At 42.8% G+C, this 19,684-nt stretch overlaps 1 protein-coding gene across 3 annotated transcripts in view; it reads right to left on the bottom strand.

Moving 5' to 3' along the window:
• DHX16 (DEAH-box helicase 16) overlaps positions 1–19,684 on the bottom strand; it is a 130,868-nt gene that overhangs the window by 71,473 nt on the left and 39,711 nt on the right. For all 3 annotated transcript variants that reach the window (XR_013621211.1, XM_078767456.1, XM_068134433.2), the window contains 9 exons: positions 17,135–17,191; positions 16,274–16,528; positions 15,264–15,485; positions 14,964–15,152; positions 13,493–13,603; positions 13,208–13,323; positions 7,773–7,983; positions 7,435–7,533; positions 5,382–5,534 (listed from right to left, as the gene is read on the bottom strand). Coding sequence is in view for 2 of the 3 variants with exons in the window: in XM_078767456.1 (XP_078623582.1) it covers positions 5,382–5,534; positions 7,435–7,533; positions 7,773–7,983; positions 13,208–13,323; positions 13,493–13,603; positions 14,964–15,152; positions 15,264–15,485; positions 16,274–16,528; positions 17,135–17,191 (1,413 nt within the window). In the remaining variant the exon portion in view is untranslated. The remainder of the gene's footprint in view (positions 1–5,381; positions 5,535–7,434; positions 7,534–7,772; positions 7,984–13,207; positions 13,324–13,492; positions 13,604–14,963; positions 15,153–15,263; positions 15,486–16,273; positions 16,529–17,134; positions 17,192–19,684) is intronic.

The raw sequence follows: 19,684 nt of genomic DNA, 5'->3' as shown, positions 1-19,684 counted from the left end.
GGTCTTCATCAATGATCTCTCTGACTCTCTTGAAAATCCTCTGTATCTCTTTGCTGATGACTCTACTCTCTGTCGCTCCATTCTTCATCCCTCAGATCGGCAGTCTGCAGCTACCTCACTCTCTGCAGACCTGGACAAAATCACAGACTGGGCAAACAAGTGGAACATGTCTTTCAATCCTAACAAATCTCACACTCTTACGATGTCTCTCTGAAAAGACCGACTGGACAACCCTCCCATCCACTTTCTGAATAATCCTCTCCAAGAAGTTCTGTCACTCAAGCTTTTGGGTCTCACTATCTGCCATGATCTTTCCTGGGAAAACCACATCTCAAATCTGGCCTCCAAAGCCAGTCGCCGACTGGGCATCCTCCGTCGTGCGAAGTCCTTCCTTGGCACACCTGAGCTCCTCACCACATACAAGGCTTTCATCCGCAGCTCAATGGAATACTGCTCTCCCCTCTGGGCTGGTGCTCCTGCCTCACACCTAGCTCGTCTTCACGCTGTTGAAACCAAAGCATTCAGAATCATTGGAATCTCCCGCGATGAAGCTAACTCCAAGGGCCTCTCACTCACTCACCGCAGGCAGGTTGGTGGTCTTTCCATCTTCTACCGACTCCTCTCTGGCCTTGCCCCCCCCCCCCCCCCAGCTCTCTCTGGGCTCTGTCCCACAAATATTCCTACAGGCTGCACAAGATCTGCCTGCAACCCTCTTATGGTCAAACTGCCAAAATCAAGACTCTCTGCTCACCTTCACTCCTTCATTCCTCTTTTCTCCCGCCTCTGGAACAAACTCCCTCACTCTCTTCAATCCCACTCCACCCTCCAGGTCTTTAAAACAGCTGTTCACCGCCATCTCTTATCTTCCCCCATCCAAAACCTTGATCTTTTCTACCCCCGCTAATTTCACCCCAATTCCACTTTTTTGAAATACCAACTTCTGTCCTGGAAGTCCTTGGTGTCCTTGTGTTTTATACTTCTCCCTCCCCCCCCCCCCCCCTTCCCACACCTCCTCCCCCCAAGCCCTCTCCCTTCCACACATCTCCCTGCTCTCAAATGTTGTGTTTGTGTGCTTCCCCTTCTCTCCCCATCTTGTTTTCCGCTCCCTCTTTTTATATATTTTGTTTGTCTGGTTGATTTGTTTGTGAAGTAAATGTTAGCTCTTTCACGAGCCTCGATTCAGTATACAAAAAAAAAAAGAAAAAAAAAAAGCACCTAATAAACAATTGAGGAGCACCTAAGAGCCTGGTGTTGACTTAGCCTGGTGTTGGCTTAGCGGTTAGGGTGCTGGCTTTGGATCCTAGGATCCTGGGTCCGAATCCCGGTCGATCGCTGAATTAACACCAGGGGGGTTGACTCAGCCTGTCATCCTTCCGAGGTCGGCAAATTGAGTACCAGCTTGCTGGGATGAATGATCACGGTGTGTACCCCGATTTAGAATAGGTACACCGTATCCCTGCGCATCGTAAGAGCGTGACCAAGGGTTGGCGTCAGGAAGGGCATCCGGCCATAAAAAAAACATTGCCTCAAATAGGGAACCATGATTGTCATGGGGCCCGCAAGGCTAACCCCCGCTCTAGCAGGGAAAATGGCCTTAAAACGATCATTCATTCATTCATTCATTCACTCATTCTCAGAAAAATCGCCTCAATTTACAGCAAAGGTTAGTCTCTGCTTCCCGAAAAGCTTTGGAGAGAAAATAAATAGACTTATCAGACACACAATCTATTCAACGCCGCAGCACAGAATCCCACGTGGATTCAAAAGCTGCCACAGTTGGTAGAATTCCGTGCAGCAATGATTAGTTTTAACAAACTCCGTTTTAAGCTCAGTTTTAACAAAAGAAGTGCGATATTGAGGCAACCAGGTGGACGGAATGTGGCAACAATCACAATATTGTTCAAAAAAGAAAAAGAAAATTGCAGCATTTCTTTACATCTCACACAAATGGCAAAGAACATCGCACACTTCAGCCGCTTAACCGCTGTTCAGTTCTGATAAGTCAGGGGAGCATTCTAGACTCAAGCTCAATTTAGTGACCAAGGAGAATGTGAAAGCAGTTACACGAAAAAACAGCTCTTCTTTGCAAAAGGCACTGCGCACTGCAGGAAGCCAGATATTAAAGTTCAACCAATCACACAATGCATTATCTCCAGTCCATGAACATTTCCACTCAAATTGTAAATTGTAACAGCTTTCAACCAATGTCGAGTTTAGGCTCCACTGAAACATACTAAGTTCCTCCTAAGTGACAATGTTTCTGGAAAACCGATTTTGTGTATTAAAAATAATGTTACTTTGGAGGAAGAGAAGGGGAAAGGGGTTAAAGATCACCATAGAACAGGTGGAAGTGTATAGTGTAGTATGGTCCGTGTACGAGTAGTTAGCCAATTTTGATGTCCTAAGCAGGACAAAGTCAGCTTAAGGATTGTCTTGTTTGAATGTGCACTGTGCAGAGGATGACCTATGACCTCGACGAGGAACTTGCCTTTTACCATGTGCCTCCCTTTGCCCTGTGCCTGTTTCCATCGTCTGCTGCCTGCTCATCTCCTTGTCACCACCTGTTTGTGGCTACTCAGTGCCCCATCATCCTCCGTTACCACCAAAGAGAGATACGCCACCCGGTTTTTGTTCCCTTTCCCGTCTGTGCTCGAGTCCGGTGTGTGGCGTCATAGTTGAATATAGTTCACTGTATACAATTAATTATTTATTTATTGCATTCCACATTTTTCCCTTCCCCCCATCCCATCATTGAATCCCTTGCTGTCGGATGATATCTTCCCCGTTTGGTGTAAAAAAAATGAATGAATGAATGATCGTTTTAAGGCCATTTTTCCCCGCTGGAGCGTGGGTTAGCCTTGCGGGCCCCATAACAATCATGGCTCCCTGTTTGAGGCAATGTTTTTATGGCTGCATGTCTTTCCTGACGCCAACCCTTAGTCACCTCTTGCGATGCGCAGGGATATGGTGTACCTATTCTAAATCGGGGTACACCCCGGGATCATTCATCCCAGCAAGCTGGTACTCAATTTCCCGATCTCGGAAGGATGACAGGCTGAGTCAATCCCCCTGGCGTTAATTCAGCGATTGACCGGGATTCAAACCCAGGATCCTAGGATCCTAGGATCCTAAGCCAGCACCCTAACCGCTAAGCCAACACCAGGCTTACACATCAGGTTTGGTGTGTTTGGGAATATACCCGCTTGGTTTTAAAAGAGATAAGGTTCTCATGTTTCTCCTCAGGTCCATGCGAGAGTAAGACTGCGATAAATTGAACAGAGTCTGACAGAGTTAAAGTCTGTTCGGCCCATCCGTTCAGCGGCAGTTTAATTGCCCTGAACATTACAATCTATCTATAATTCCAGTAATCTCTGTGTGTATGTTTGTATGTTTGTATGTTTGTATGTTTGTATGTATGTATGTATGTATGTTTGTCTGTGACCGCTGTTTCTCGACAACTACCGGTCCGATATACTTGAAACTTGCCAGGTATATTGCTGGGGACCCGAGGATGTGCATTTTCAAGGTTTCATATTAATCGGAGAAGTAGTTACCGAGCTATGTCCAAAAAACGATTCAACCAATCAGAGAGCAGCGAGCTATCACGTGTGCCGAACGTGGCGAACAGACTCTGCCTCGGACGGCACATTTGAGAGCGTATTCATTTATTTCACGTTGGAAAACTATGTTGCCGTTAAACTATGTTTTAAAACTAATTAAAACTAATTTGCGATTCATCGTAACTGCGATTTGCGACCTTCCGGACAGTGAAGACTTCACTTCCGGCAGCCAATCACAGAACGCTTTGTTGCGTAGGCGTGGCCGATGTGAGAGCGAGCCGAGCCCAGCGCGTGCGCCATTACGGTTCGTAATTCGATTTCTTCCGGAGAAAATAATAATTTCTCGATTTCTTATGCGCATTATTTCTCCCAATTCAGTCAGAGCGAAGGGCGGAAGCGAAGAGCATTGTTTTTTTTGTTTACGGGCGTACGGGCGTACGGGCGGGGTAGAGCGTACGGGTAGCGTTTTTTTTTTTTTTTGGCAAGGAACGGGCACCCACGTACGGGCATGCCCTAGTACTTAATAAATGCAATGCACTGACAATGGGTTAGCATGAATGGATGGGCAAATGAACACAAACAAATTAGATAAGGGTGAACAGATAAAGCTGCAGGTATATAAAAGGGGGCCCAAGGTCAGTGAAAATGGGGACTAAACAAAATAATTAAATATCATCATAGAAGGACAAAATAATGAATGACTTGAGGAAGGAGGAGCACAATAAAATGGGCTCAATGAGACATTACTACAGACGAGGAAGTACCCGTGGAAATTCTGTGTAATGTAAAATGTAACTTCAACAATATTATGCAAAGAATGATTACTTGATTAAATTGATGCCCTCACCTCCCTCCCCCCCCTTTCCCATCCCCCCACCAAAGTCCTCAACCCACCCCCAAGACTTCAATCCTTTGCCCAGTCTGAGTCTTCAAACCCCATACCAAAAGCCTCAACCCCCCCTCTCCACCTTCTCTTCCTCTCACCAACCCCAACTCTGTCTTCCCCTCCAACTTTACTTCCCATTCTTCAAAGCAGAAGGGCATACTTACACCATTACCTCATTAAAATTGCCGAATTGCGTTTATAAATGACCTGAAATAGATTGCCTTCTTTGCCCACCCACATGTGGATATCACAGACCACACGACCACACACACACACGACCACACACACACACGACCACAAACACACACGACCACACACACACACACACACGACCACACACACACACGACCACACACACACACACGACCACACACACACACACGCACACACACACACACACGACCACACACACACACCACCACACACACACACGACCACACACACACACGACCACACACACACACGACCACACACACACACGACCACACACACACACGACCACACACACACACGACCACACACACACACACGACCACACACACACACACGCACACACGACCACACACACACACCACCACACACACACACGACCACACACACACACGACCACACACACACACGACCACACACACACACGACCACACACACACACGACCACACACACACACGACCACACACACACACACACACACACACACACACACACACACACACACACACACACACACACACACACACACACACACACACACACACCGTTTAATTCACAATGTCTTGAGATTCTGTAATTTGACAAGCTTATTATTATATAGATGATAAGCAAGGTGGATAAAGCAGTGAAAGCTTAGGCTAGAGATTTGTAACAAGGAACAAGGAAAGGGTCGTCACGAGCACTTGGTGGTTCATGATCAAATAAATGCTAGATGACAGAACACCTTGCGTGCCCCGGGTGGTGTCGGCTCAAAGATCTTGGCCTGCATGTCCGACGGCAGGTTCGCATAAATCGGGAGGATGATCAGCTCCGCAATCTTGGAGCCCAACCGTCGAGATTTCTCCTGCAGCATCTCGCAGCAAGCCTCGATCTCTTCCTGAATTAACATGCACAAGCACCACAACATCACATGGCACGGCCATTCTGATTGCAGACCTGAAGCAGCTCAGTGGAACTTCTGCTCACTTGGACAAATTAATGTCAAAGAAATCTATTACATTGTGAAGAAACCTCATCGACCTGTCACGCGTGGTTTATTGCTCAATACTTTACTAAAACGGTTCTCTTCAAAGGTATCTTTCAAACTTAATGAGGATGTTGTAAAATCGGTCCACACTTTCCTCACCAGCCGGAAGTCAGTACGTTCTTTTTCAAATAAAAGTTTTAACACTAACTTCCAGGACAACTGACCAAAGAAAATCATAATACGATTACTTATACTTAACTCGCTCTCCTGCTTCCTGTCTGCTCTCACCGATTTCAATACTCCCCCACCTTCCTCCATCTCCCCGCGCTTCCAGCTTTTCCAAACCATCTGCCTCCCCCACCTCATCCTAAAGCTCTAACACCCCAATCCACCCCGCACATCTCCGCACCTCCTCTCCCTCCCTCACTCTTTGGGTCTCTCACGCCAGAGGATTTCAAAGCAGATTCTAAAACCTCTCAATCCAGGTAGCCTGTGAATCTCCTGACATGTTTTCATCAGACAAATCATTCTCAAGCAGGATGTTCTCAACTTGCGTTTCACTCCGCGAATACCCCCTCCTGCCCTTTTTACAGTCCCAGCTTTCGTCAAATGGTGATTTCTATGATTGCTACACCCTTAAACACAGCCCCATCCCTCTGTGGCCTCATGGAATATTTCTTGCCTTGCGTCTCTCTCCTCAACAACATGCTTCTGTGTTTGGTCTACCTCCACCCTCCACTCCCACCCACAAATGGCAAGTCCATCAATCGGGCTCTTTCCTCAAACATGGATTATTTGCTGTCCTCCCATAACAAATCTCAAAATCTGTGGAAACTTGAATTGTTTAATACTTTACACACCACACTTCTAAGGTACACATCTAAAGAACAGTATACCACTCTTCTAAAGCAGGCTGCCATGGCAAATATGTCTGCAGAACTGAAATAATCAAAAAAAGAAACCGTTTCTCAACTACCTACAACATATATATTGGTGCAAGAAGGTGCCACCCCCTCACTCTGTCTTCCATAAGGATCGGTTGTCAAAACCCCATATTTACTTCCCCAGTAAGCCCCTCAAGTAAGTGTGATCCAGGAGCTCCGAGGCCCCACTATCCAGCACACGCCTTGGGCAGACCATATCTCCAAGGCTTGTTCGTCTCTGCAGAATGAGCCACACAGAACTTCATAATCAGTGAGCAAGGACCTCAGTCAAAATAGCATCGAGTATGAAGGGAAGACTCGTCTTTCTGCATCGGCAAACAGGTGGAACAATGGATGGAATCACCAGAACATTAATCAAAGTATGCTAATCACCATGGGATGCAAGGAGAAGCTGACATTTTGAGCACTGACCCTTGGTCGGAGCAAAATAGGCTCTTGGACCATATTCAAGGGTTTTGGAAGGCAAGTCAGGCAAAACGGGTGGGTTCTGGAAGGCATTTTACATAACCATGAAACTGGAAGGTTTTTTGGATCTGTGCGAACCCTGCTTATTCATAATGCTACAGAAAAGTATAACATTTGATTGTGCTCTGGTGAAGGTTATATTGGCTGTTAAATTTCCTGTTGTTGCAACAAGAACACCAATAACAACCCTAGCAGAAAAATAAAAGGAAGTTTTCAGAATGGAAGGTAGGAGATAAGGAACAAGGAGAGAAAGGCAACGACATGGTCTCCGTTTCCATGAGAAACATGAGAAAATACACCTGGAATAATCTTCCATACATCATTGTTTGGGCTTTATGAGAGAAAGTGCAAAATGTTTTCCGATGACTCCCAAAACTCAATAAATAAAACAACAAACAAACCTGTCCTGTGAGGAAGACCAGAATGTCCCCTGGGGGTTGTGTGACGTGTATTTGCAGCACAGAGACCACGCAGGCATCCAGGTAGTCAGCCTCCGGTGCCTGTTAGCCCGAGTGTCCAGAGATTCGTCGCCCCCACCCCCAAAAAAAGGACAGGTTAGATAACTTAAGGTGAACAACTAATGCACAAGTCAAACTTGCAAATCTGTCGTACCATATTTTGCATTCAACTGTTCATCTCTACTCTTCATTAAACTTGGCAATGAAGGCCTTCATCACCTTCAACCAACCTTGCAACTCTACCAATATATGATATGAGAGGAGAAACGATATATGCCCACCTTGGTATAATAAATATCCACTGGGAATCGGCGGCCAGGAATGCGGAAAATAGGTGCGTCATCAAAATACAAGGAAAACTTTGTCGTGTCGAGAGTGGCACTGGCTACAAGGACTTTGAGATCTGGACGGAAGCGCGCGATGTCCTTGATTAAGCCAAAGAGCACATCTGTATGGATAGTCCGCTCATGAGCTTCATCAATAAGGATCACACTGTGAGAGTGGGGATGAGCACACACAGACGATGTCATTCAACATCATATACCATGCCTTGTCAATTAGTACATTTCTCAACCTTATTGTGAGGAGACAATAGCTGTGATGAGTAAGTGAGTGAGTGTCGTTGGTTGTTATCTCCACATGCGTGTTTCAGAAGGTGGAATGGAGCCCTGCCAGGCCTCAAAGTATCCACCTTTGTGTTTGTGTGTGTGTGTGTTTTGTTGGTTGTTATCTCCATATGTGGGTTTCAGGAGGTGAAACTCAGTCCTCCCAGGACCCAAAGTATCCACCTCATCTTCGGTAAGGGATCACGGTTCATGGACCAAGCTGTTCAACTTTTTCAGAGTTTTGTTCCAAGTTCTCTTTTCAGGATCATCACCGAACCATGGATTGCCTCCAGTTGTAGTCTATTTGTGGTAATATTGCCGAGGATGTTTTTTTTCATCTCTGAGGTTCTTCTTCATTATTCCTGTTGATACAATTATCACTGGCACAATTTTGACGTTCTTCAGCTTCTAAGATCTCTTGATCTCATTTTTGAAGTCCGGGTATTTGGTCATTTTCTTGATTTCTGCGTTAGTTAAGCCAAAATCGATGGGTACTGATATCTCAATCAGCAATGCTGTCTCTTCCTTTTTGTACCAGAGTACAATGTCCGGTCGCAATGTTGTTTTCTATGTTCACGCTCGATGGGATGATCAGGTCATACAGGAGGAGCATGACGTCCTCATTTTCAATGATTGCCTTTGGTTCATGCTGTCACGAGTTTTGACATTTTTGTTGGGATGTTTAAATTTTGTTGATGTTGAAACTGGGATATAGACATTTTTGCAGATATGCCAACAAATCACTTTCCATACTTTGTTGTGCCGTTGTGTGTAAAGTTGTTCTGATAATAGTTTTTTGCATCCTGAGAACAGTAGTAGGTTGTAGACAGCAACCGCCCAGGGTAGTACTACCGTTCTGACTTAGGAGCGCTAAAGTGGTGCCCGGAACCATCTTACACTCTCCGTGTCCGGATTGCTGGCCTTATTTCTGTCTCACTCAAACTATCGCTACCGGACTAGCTTCAACCTCTCTCTCTCTTTCTTGCAAACAACATTATACACTTTTCTTCTCTTTTATTTAAGGCCTGGCTTCGATAAGGGCTATATTGGATTACAATGATACAATTTGGGAAGCTTTTATAGATACAATTTGGGATTGCAATGATACAATTTGGGATTGCAACGATACAATTTGGGAAGCTTTTATAGATACAATTTGGGATTGCAATTATACAATTTGGGAAGGTTTTATAGATACAATTTGGGATTGCAATGATACAATTTGGGAAGCTTTTATAGATACAATTTGGGATTGCAATGATACAATTTGGGATTGCAATGATACAATTTGGGATTGCAATGATACAATTTGGGATTGCAATGATACAATTTGGGAAGCTTTTATAGATACAATTTGGGATTGCAATGATACAATTTGGGAAGCTTTTATAGATACAATTTGGGATTGCAATGATACAATTTGGGATTGCAACGATACAATTTGGGAAGCTTTTATAGATACAATTTGGGATTGCAATGACACAATTTGGGATTGCAACGATACAATTTGGGAAGCTTTTATAGATACAATTTGGGATTGCAATGATACAATTTGGGAAGGTTTTATAGATACAATTTGGGATTGCAATGATACAAATTGGGAAGCTTTTATAGATACAATTTGGGATTGTAATGATACAATTTGGGAAGCTTTTATAGATACAATTTGGGATTGCAATGATACAATTTGGGATTGCAATGATACAATTTGGGATTGCAATGATACAATTTGGGATTGCAATGATACAATTTGGGAAGCTTTTATAGATACAATTTGGGATTGCAATAATACAATTTGGGAAGCTTTTATAGATACAATTTGGGATTGCAATGATACAATTTGGGATTGCAATGATACAATTTGGGATTACAATGATACAATTTGGGAAGCTTTTAAAGATACAATTTGGGATTGCAATGATACAATTTGGGAAGCTTTTATAGATACTATTTGGGATTACAATGATACAATTTGGGAAGCTTTTATAGATACAATTTGGGATTGCAATGATACAATTTGGGAGAGCTCCCCCCCCCCCACCCCCCTTCCCATGCCTCCTCCCCCCAAGCCCTCTCCCTCCCACAGATCTCCCGATGACCCTGCTCTCCATCTTGTTCTCCCGCTCCCTTTATCATATGTTTTATGTCTCAGTTTGTCTTTTTTGTGATCAATGTTAGCTCTTACACGAGCCTAGATCTTGTATACAATAGTCTGTGCCTGGAGCCTCCAACATTAAAAAAAGAAAAAAAGAAAAAGGTAACTCGTACTTGATGTTTCTGTCTTGCAGAATCTACACTTGTCTGCCTGGCTCAGTCCCACAATCTTTTTAAATCCATTGGTGTGGTGCCCTTGAACTGGGCATTTATTACGATCCATTCTCCATCCCAGTGATTTGTTCTCCATCCCAGTTGAGCTGACCTCTTCTTAGCCATTCCAATGAGCCTTCTTTATCTTTGCCCAATTTGTCCAACTATTGCATTTTCCTGCTCTTTTGTCATTCTCCCAGTTGTTAGTGTATATTTGTTGATATTTATTTTTATATTTTTATTTTGCCTTTTTGCAATTGTTGGGGCTGTATTTGTTACTGTTTCATTTTCCTGTGCAGCATATCTTCTATTCACAGCTGTTTTTGGTATTTTTTTGCAAGGTGAGTTCGAGATGTGTGTGTGTATGTGTGTGTGCGTGCATGTGTGTGTATTGAGCAAGCTTAGAAGTAACAGTCAATTTTCATTATGATTCAATTCGTGGGTATTTTGGCAGCACTGCCTTTTCAAGCACATCCAAAATCGAGTTGTTGATAAGATGATACCTATGGAGTTCATGCAAAGTATATAACAAGTTTCATGAGGGGATTACCAGGAAATTTTATTCGATTCATAAAGCCGAAAATGGGATTTAAAGCATTTTCTCTGAAGCCAAGTCGAATCAATGGGAGGCACAAGTCGGTATTTCAGCAGCGAAATTAACCATTTTCCAAAGCCGCTTAAGTTCACTGCGCCATCACCCATGCCTTTCTGACGCTCTTGTCTTCATGAATTCTGATACGTGAGTGAAACTTTATTGGATATTTTGGACAAGTAGTCCATCTTTTAAATGCTCATGGATGCCTCTGTCAGATGCTGGGCAGAGCATAGGAGAAATCTTAGATCTATGAATGCTCCCAAGATGAACTCTGTTTCCACAATCTTGGAATCTGAATCGAATATTACTGCCTACAGAAAGAAATGAGGCCACAACCTTGGAGATGCCAATCCCATGTCCTCACCAATATGCAACCAACATAGATGAGAGCTTGAGAAAAAAATCTTACTATAATTCACCAAATGTCTGTCCGTCTGTTCGAAGGTACCGCAAAAACGGCTCAACCATTCAAAACGATATTTTGGGTGGATAATCCTGGGGATCTCCAGGAGTAAAATAGGCTATTTAGTTTTTCCAATTTCAACTTTGGTCTCCAGTATTCTCAGGTTTGGACTCCCGCATAACATTCGCGTTCGCATAACGTTCATTGTGACGATGTTCTCATTGTGACGATGTTGTGGCGATGTATGTGTTCACGGTAGTGTTTGACGTGACAGTGTGAACGTAATTTCGTAATGTTTTTCGTTTCGTAATCCTTTAATGAACGTTTAATGTTTAATGAACGTTTAATGCCCTTCGATGTTGTACTGTTTTGATTTTGATGATTTACGTGTGATATGATTTGACGGATGTTTATATGAATCGTTTAAAATAAAACATTTCTGCCTTCAATTTCTGATATTTTGCCTTTTCATTTCGGCTTCCCAATTGAAGCCCCGCCCATAGGGCGGGTACCGTTGCTAGTAATAATAATAAAGGGACAGAGTAGAGAATGTCCCCTATCTTTGATGATACACTTCCAAAAATTATGACAGCAGATGCTGACAGTTCTTGTATTTACAGGAGGTTATACCCAACGAGGACAGGTGATGGAATAGGATGCCATTTGGCCACAGAACAACCACAACCCCATGACAAAATGGAATAAATGCAGACAAAAACAATACTGTGATGGTTGGGCTTGAAGCGCCCCCTACTGGCATGGCAGACACTGCCACAAGTCCACTTTTGACTGGGCCAAATGTAATTAAAGTAGGAGTTCGAAGTAAATTTAGATTGCGTAAGCAAATTTGTAAGACATTGTTTATTCACCTACAAAAGTTTACGATGATGTGCGAAGCGGTGAGAGGGTATATAGGAAACTGGACAGAAACACTCGTATAATGTATACAGACGATATGCCACGGCAGTATGGTTTAATTACACTCACCAGAGGAGAGGGTATTGCATTTGAGTCCGTTTGTTACTTGAAAAATCGAAGATCTTTCAAGTATATTGGTCGGTTGCGTTTGTGGTTCTGTTTGTTTGTTACTTGCAAAATCGAAGATTTTTCAAGTATATTAGTCGGTTGCGTTTGTGGTTCTGTCTGTCTGTCTGTCTGTCTGTTTATGCGCAGTACTACGTCTACACCGTTGCACATAGAATCGCCAAACTTTACACACATATTTGTCTTGCCCTGGAATAGACAGTGCCCAATTTTTAACTCTCGGCCCAAGGCCTCCATTATGATGTCATAATTCGATAATTCGACAAGTACAAAACTTCATCCAATCAAGATGCAATTTCTTGAGCGCCATGTCGGCATAAACTGGTGGAGGAAAAAAATAAATGATGACGTCATCGGTCACGTGGTTCGGCCGCCATCTTGGAAAAACCGAAAAACTTTGCACCTCTATATCTCCGAAAGCGCTACATAGAAAAAATTGAGACATGGCTCATTGTAAAGAACTCTCCATGAGGAATAAAATATGTTAATGATGATGTGATGCATAGGGGCCTCCATTATGACGTCATAATTCGACAAGTACAAAACTTCATCCGATCAAGATGAAATTTGTTGAGCATCATCTAGGGATAAATTAGTGGAGAAAAAAAAATAACGATGACGTTATCGGTCATGTAGTTCGGCCGCCGTATTTGTTTTTACACAAAAGCCTTAAAAAAAACACTGAAAACGCCTCCTGGCGAGGGTCTGCAGTCTTCGATTGCTCTTTCTAGTTCTGTATGTTTTTGTGAAACCGCACTGCACCTGTAACCAGCTAGATCCGGCTCGCTCAGAAACTCTCGAAGAAGCATGCCATCGGTCATGTACTTAATTATAGTGCGCTCTGACGTGCAGTCTTCAAAGCGGATACTGTACCCCACCTGCACAGAGTGAGAGCGATAATAAATTTTACAACTTGTGTAACACAACTCTAATGTACTCATATAAACAGCAGGCAAAGCAAATTATCTCGTTCAACAGAATTAAAGCAAGATACTTTGAATGAACCACTTGTTCAATGAATGCATCTTCAAATAATAGACGTTGCACCTCACTCCCGAGTTTAACGGCCATCTCTACAGCGACGCGAGCGGCGACACTCATGGCAGCTACTCTTCGAGGTTGGGTGCACCCAATCTTGGCACCTCCCTTTGTGTAACCCTAAAAAGAGACAAGAGAACCTTTAACACTCCCACCACCCTCATCCCCCACAAAAAACAGAAAAGGGCTTTTGTACCCAAAACATGGGCCTGACAGAGGAGTTTTGCACCCAACCACAAGGTATTCAAACTCATTTCAATTTACCTTTTATACAGTGCATTCAATTGTAAACTAGAATGGCACTCGGTAGAGCACATACCTCCGCCAGGCTGAACAGTTTGTTTTGGATCCCACTGATAGGCCGGATATGGATTCGAACCTGAACCAAAATCTAATCGGCTTGTTCTTGTCACCTAACCAACTCATTCACCAGGTTTAGTCATAAGTCATCCGTAACTTTTATAAATATCATGTTATATATCACTTTTCTCCTGATCCCCCAATGGTGAAGAATCAATTAAAAATTAAATAACTCTCGTAACCGAATCCATATTCAGATCTTCACCAAAATCGAATCGATTAGTCCTTCTCACACACACAAGCTGTCCACCAAGTTTAGTTCAAATCGGTCCACAACTTTTTAAGATATCCTGCTGTATATCGTGTTTTGCACTATCTCCCGATGGTGAAGAATCACTTAAAAAATTATACTAGCTGGATCCGAATCCGGATCTTCACCAAAATCTAATCTTTTCGTCCTTGTCACATACGCTACACCTCTCTGCCAAATTTCGTCCGAATCCTTCCACAACTTTGAGATATCTTGTTCACAGACAGACAAACAGACAGACAAACAAACAGACAGGGGTGAAAACATAACCTCCATCCACCTTCGGTGGCAGAGGTAACAAAAGAATGCCAAAGGGTTTCATGCCAAGGCAATCTTCACTCTCATTCAACCTGACAATTGCCAGGTAAAGCAAACCTGGATGTGCTGTCAACATGAAAATCTGTCAAGTCACATGCTATCTAGCCTGGTGTTGGCTTAGCGGTTAGGGCGCCGGCTTGGGATCTGAGGATCCTGGGTTCGAATCCCGGTCGATCGCTGAATTAACGCCAGGGGGGCTGACTCAGCCTGTCATCCTTCTGAGGTCGGCAAATTGAGTACCAGCTTGCTGGGATGAATGATCCCGGTGTGTACCCTGGTTTAGAATAGGTACACCGTATCCCTGCGCATCATAAGAGGCGACTAAGGGTTGGCGTCAGGAAGGGCATCCGGCCATAAAAACATTGCCGCAAACAGGGAACCATGATTGTCATGGGGCCCGCAAGGCTAACCCCTGCTCTAGCGGGGAAAATGGCCTTAAAAAACGATCATTCATTCATTCACATGCTATCCAGGGTCTCATGAGTATTGTTGAATAATATTGAAGTTCTGGTGGTGAGTATGGATCGAACTACAATACGGGGACACACTTACGGCTTCTCGCAAGTACTGAGGGATCTGTGTCGTCTTCCCAGAGCCAGTCTCACCCTCGACGATGAGCACCTGGTGCTGAGCAACGGCCTGCACAAGATCCTTTTTAAATGGGAATACAGGCAAGCTCTCTCGCACCGCCGCTAAAGACTGTTTCTTTTTCTCAGCTTCACTCAGAACTCTTCCCTCACTCTGATGGTTAAAAAAAAATTGACAGGCGAAATAAGGAAGGGGAAGTAAAACTGATGATCAAGTGTGACGAAGAAACAAAGGGAAAGATTATTGTTGCGCTGAGAATTTCACCTGCACGATGTTTCCATGCATTGTTACACTGCTCACAAACTCTATCATATCATCTTCAGGAAGCACAAGGTCATATTCACGCTGGGGGTTCCGCTGGAGGGAGTCCTTTGCACCAAACCGTAGCTTCGCGGCACCCATGTGGTCCTCCTCCCAACGTCGCTGTTCATCCCGGGGTGCAGCACCATCTTCGCCTGCTGGCTCCACATATCGATTGGGAATGTTCTGAATGGGACAACAACGTTCGTTCTCTCTCCACTTTCATCATGCTGAATATTCGAAATCAAACTTAGGTGCATATAATAACAAGAATGACCGCACTCTGGACACAACCGAAACAAAATGCGGCAACGGGCCGATTGAGAAACGCGCATTTAAACCACTCTTAAAAGATGAACATCACGATTGGAATGTTCATCCATGCCACCCTCCTCATGGTTATATCAGAACGAGCTGATTCATCACACGGTCACGGATTGTTTAACCCCAATGTGTGGCTGTTGAAAAATTACATAACACCATTTATTTTAGTAATTTTAGTACTGTAACGCAATGCTTGAATACCGCGCATTCTAACGGGCTTGAATAAACCTTACTATTATTCGACGTATGACTGGATTACATTTTTCAGGGTCCCTCATCGTGAATAACACTCGACCCAAACAAAGCCAATGGAAATCTGCCACAACAAACTGGGTCAGAGTATAATCAGCAAAGGCCTGCAGGCCTAATGTGTAAGGCCCATGATAAAGCCAAAATGGTGGCCACATCATTTTGTCTCGGTGCCATGGTGGGTGGAGTCAAACGACAGATCTGGGTGTGGTTCGGCAGATGTCTGACCAATGGGGTCACATTTAAAAAAAAATCGAACCTCAAAAAGAACCCGAAAACAACAACAGCCACGCGGAGCTCTTGTCCAGCGACGTGTTGCAGGTAAAAATAAAGACGTACAATATAATACAAGAAGAGTGCACACACTGCAGCCAACTGCTCAAGATGACCCAACCACTCGCCTTGCTGCGGTGCTCCTCTGGCATATAGTAGCGGTTTGTCTTCTCTTGCAACTCCTGTTCACCAGCGTGCTTGTAATCGCGTGCGAGGTCCCGCACATGTTCCTTGTACTCAAGGTCATGGCGCTCACGCTCAGAGAGCATCTCGTCGGCAAAGATCCAGCGCTCATCTTTAATCTCTGCCTCAAGATCCTCCAACTTGTCCTGCTCACGCTTCTTCAAGTACTCATGCCTGGATTTCTTCCGTAGTTCAGGTACCTGAAGCACATCAAACAACAAAAAAAGAAGTGTATTTAGCAATATAAATCCCGACATGAATACTTGAAGAATGTGTTGTCATGAGTATGTTTATGCTCTCATCTCAAAACTTAAACATGTTATTAAAATATTGTACATAGCCGGATATCAATATTATTATATACCAGTGTAACCTGCTAGCTATCTCAAAACATGGTTAATGTCTGGGCAGCAGTTTCAACACAACAATCAAATTGACCAGGTGGTTAGCATGTTTCATGTGAACTGCAATCTTCAGATACGAAGAGCAACCGAGTCTACATCATGAAAGATTAGGCATCGAGATAAGACAACTCGATCTCGAGGCATTGTAATGACGCACATACACTCAATCAATCACATATCAAGTGCCTATAAGGTTTAGTGCACATGGAAAGTTCATCAAATAATCAAATAAAATACCAAGTGTTTTTCTCATGTTAGCAAACATCACGGAAGAAATAATTTATGAAAGTAATTGCGTCTCCGGCTCCTTATCTTGTTAACTTAGCTGGCAAAATGTCTTACATTCAAACACAGCAATCAACGCAAACCTTTGAGCTCTGACAAAAGCACACACAGCCTCACCAATTTCCACTGATCTTCTTCAGCCATCTTCAGGTTTTTCCGAGCTTCCTCATGTGCCTGAAAGCATTTGATAAAAAAAATTTTTTTTAAACGCATCAAAAGAGTTCATCTCCTTTGTCAAGGACTAGCAAAAGTATCCTTCGCTTTGCTGACCAATTTAATCAAAAGACAACATATTACTTCAACATATTACTGTACTTCAAACAGTCTGCTATATTCACTCGATAACTTGCCAGAGGTCATCTTCCATCTGCTTGGAAGTCAACTAACATCACCGGAATCAACCATCCATGCTGCTTATATGTACGACATGAGCAAAAATCACTTCCGTTTCGCTGTGAAGCTCAGTGTTGGATGCATTGTGTTGGACCTTCGCTTAAAATGAGTGAAATAAAACCCTGAAAATTTCAAATTATTCCCACTCAGATTTCAACATCACTGTAATGCATATTGCTAAAGTTCTTTAAACATTATTTATACAAGATGATGACTCATAATTCCAGACACCACTGGGGGCGCTACACGATACACATTTACTGAAATTGGGCCTGTACATAATTGGGGCCCCCCTTCCATCCCCACCCCTGAAATCCCCCAACTCCAAGAGGCAACAAGCAAAATTTGGTTGTATTTAGTTCAGGAGTTTTTTAAGTACATATAAAGAAACAAGCAAGAACTAGAACGGCACACAGTAGAGCGCATACCTCAGCTAGGCTGAACCGTTTACGTTTTGGTATCCCACTGATAGGTCGGATCTGGATCCGGACCTGAATCAAAATCTGATCGGCTTGTTCCTGTCACCTACCCAACTAATCCACCTAGTTTTATCATAAATCATCCACAACCATTTGAAATATCATGCTATATATCGTTCTAGCCCTTTCATTCAATGGTGAAGAGTCACTTGAAAAATTAAAAAATTCTCTGATCCGGATTCAAATTTTCACCAAAATTGAATCGTTCATCCTCGTCACACACCCAACCTATCCACCAAATTTCGACTGAATCCATTCATAACCTTTTGAGATATCGTGCTATATATCATTTTTTGCCGAATCTCTCAATGGTGAAGAATCACTTGAAAAATTTAAAAATTCTCTGATCCGGATTCAAATTTTCACCAAAATTGAATCGTTCATCCTCGTCACACACCCAACCTATCCACCAAATTTCGACTGAATCCATTCATAACTTTTTGAGATATCGTGCTATATATCATTTTTTGCCGAATCTCTCAATGGTGAAGAATCACTTGAAAAATTTAAAAATTCTCTGATCCGGATTCAAATTTTCACCAAAATTGAATCGTTCATCCTCGTCACACATCCAACCTATCCACCAAATTTCGACTGAATCCATTCATAACTTTTTGAGATATCGTGCTATATATCATTTTTTTGCCGAATCTCTCAATGGTGAAGAATCACTTGAAAAATTCTCAGATCCGGATCTTCACCAAAATCTAATCATTTCGTCCTTGTCACATACCAAAACTCTCCACCGAATGTCCAACATAATGTCAGCCGAAGCCATCCACAACTTTGTGAGATATCCTGTTCACAGACAAACAATTAGATTAAACGGACAGGGGTGAAAACATAACCTCCATCTACCTTCGGTGGCGGAGGTAAAGATGTGAAATTTCTAAAAAAAAAATATTTGAACATTCAAATAATTGGCAGTTCAATTCAAAGATCAAATATGCAAATCCTGTTCAAATTTCAAATCAATCAGATGAAAATTGAGGATTTTTAAAATTACACTTAAGTTGGTGACCTTTGGCCTATGTTGACCCCAAAAATAATTGGTGGTAGAATTCAGTGAGCTGACATGCAAATCCTCTTAAAATTTCAAGTCAATCGGGTAAAAATTGACATTTTAGAAATTTTGGCTATGTTGACCTTTTGACCTATATACATCAAAAATAAATGGGGTTGAATGGAGTGACCTGATATGCAAATGTTTTTCAAATTTAAGGTCAATCGGATGAAAATTGAGGATATTTAAAATGACACCTTTAAGTTATTGACCTTTGGCCTATGTTGACCTTTTGGCCTAGGTTGACCTCAAAAATAATTCGTGGTTGAATTTGATGTGCAAATCCTCTTCAAATTTCAAGTCAATCGGATGAACATTGATGATTCTAAAAGTTTGACAAAGTTGTTGACATTTGGCCTATGTTGACCTTTGGACCTCAAAATCAATAGGCTTCTTGTTTATGACCAACTCTACCATCTCATGTTTCGACCACCAACTACTACCAACTCTACCAAATTTTGTGAAGATAGTTTTAAAATTGGGACCTGTTGGCGAATGACAGACAGACAAACAGACAAGCAAGAAAGATGTTGTGCAGAGCACGATACTTGCTAGATCCACCCTACCCCTCCACCACCCGGAAAAAAGTGTTCATGGATGAATCAAATTGTCCATTTCATTAAGATGAAAACTGACAACCTTCATCAAAGCACAGGTCAATCAAATGAAAATTGGTTATTATCAAGAGGAAAATTGACGATTTTAGACATTTTACCTTGAGTTAACCTTTTG

The sequence above is a fragment of the Myxine glutinosa genome, chromosome 13 (assembly GCF_964187855.1).
Source record: "Myxine glutinosa chromosome 13, kmMyxGlut1.1, whole genome shotgun sequence".
In the NCBI taxonomy this organism is placed as follows: domain Eukaryota; kingdom Metazoa; phylum Chordata; class Myxini; order Myxiniformes; family Myxinidae; genus Myxine; species Myxine glutinosa.
Note: the sequence above shows the minus strand (reverse complement) of the source record. Positions and strands in the feature narration are given on the sequence as shown.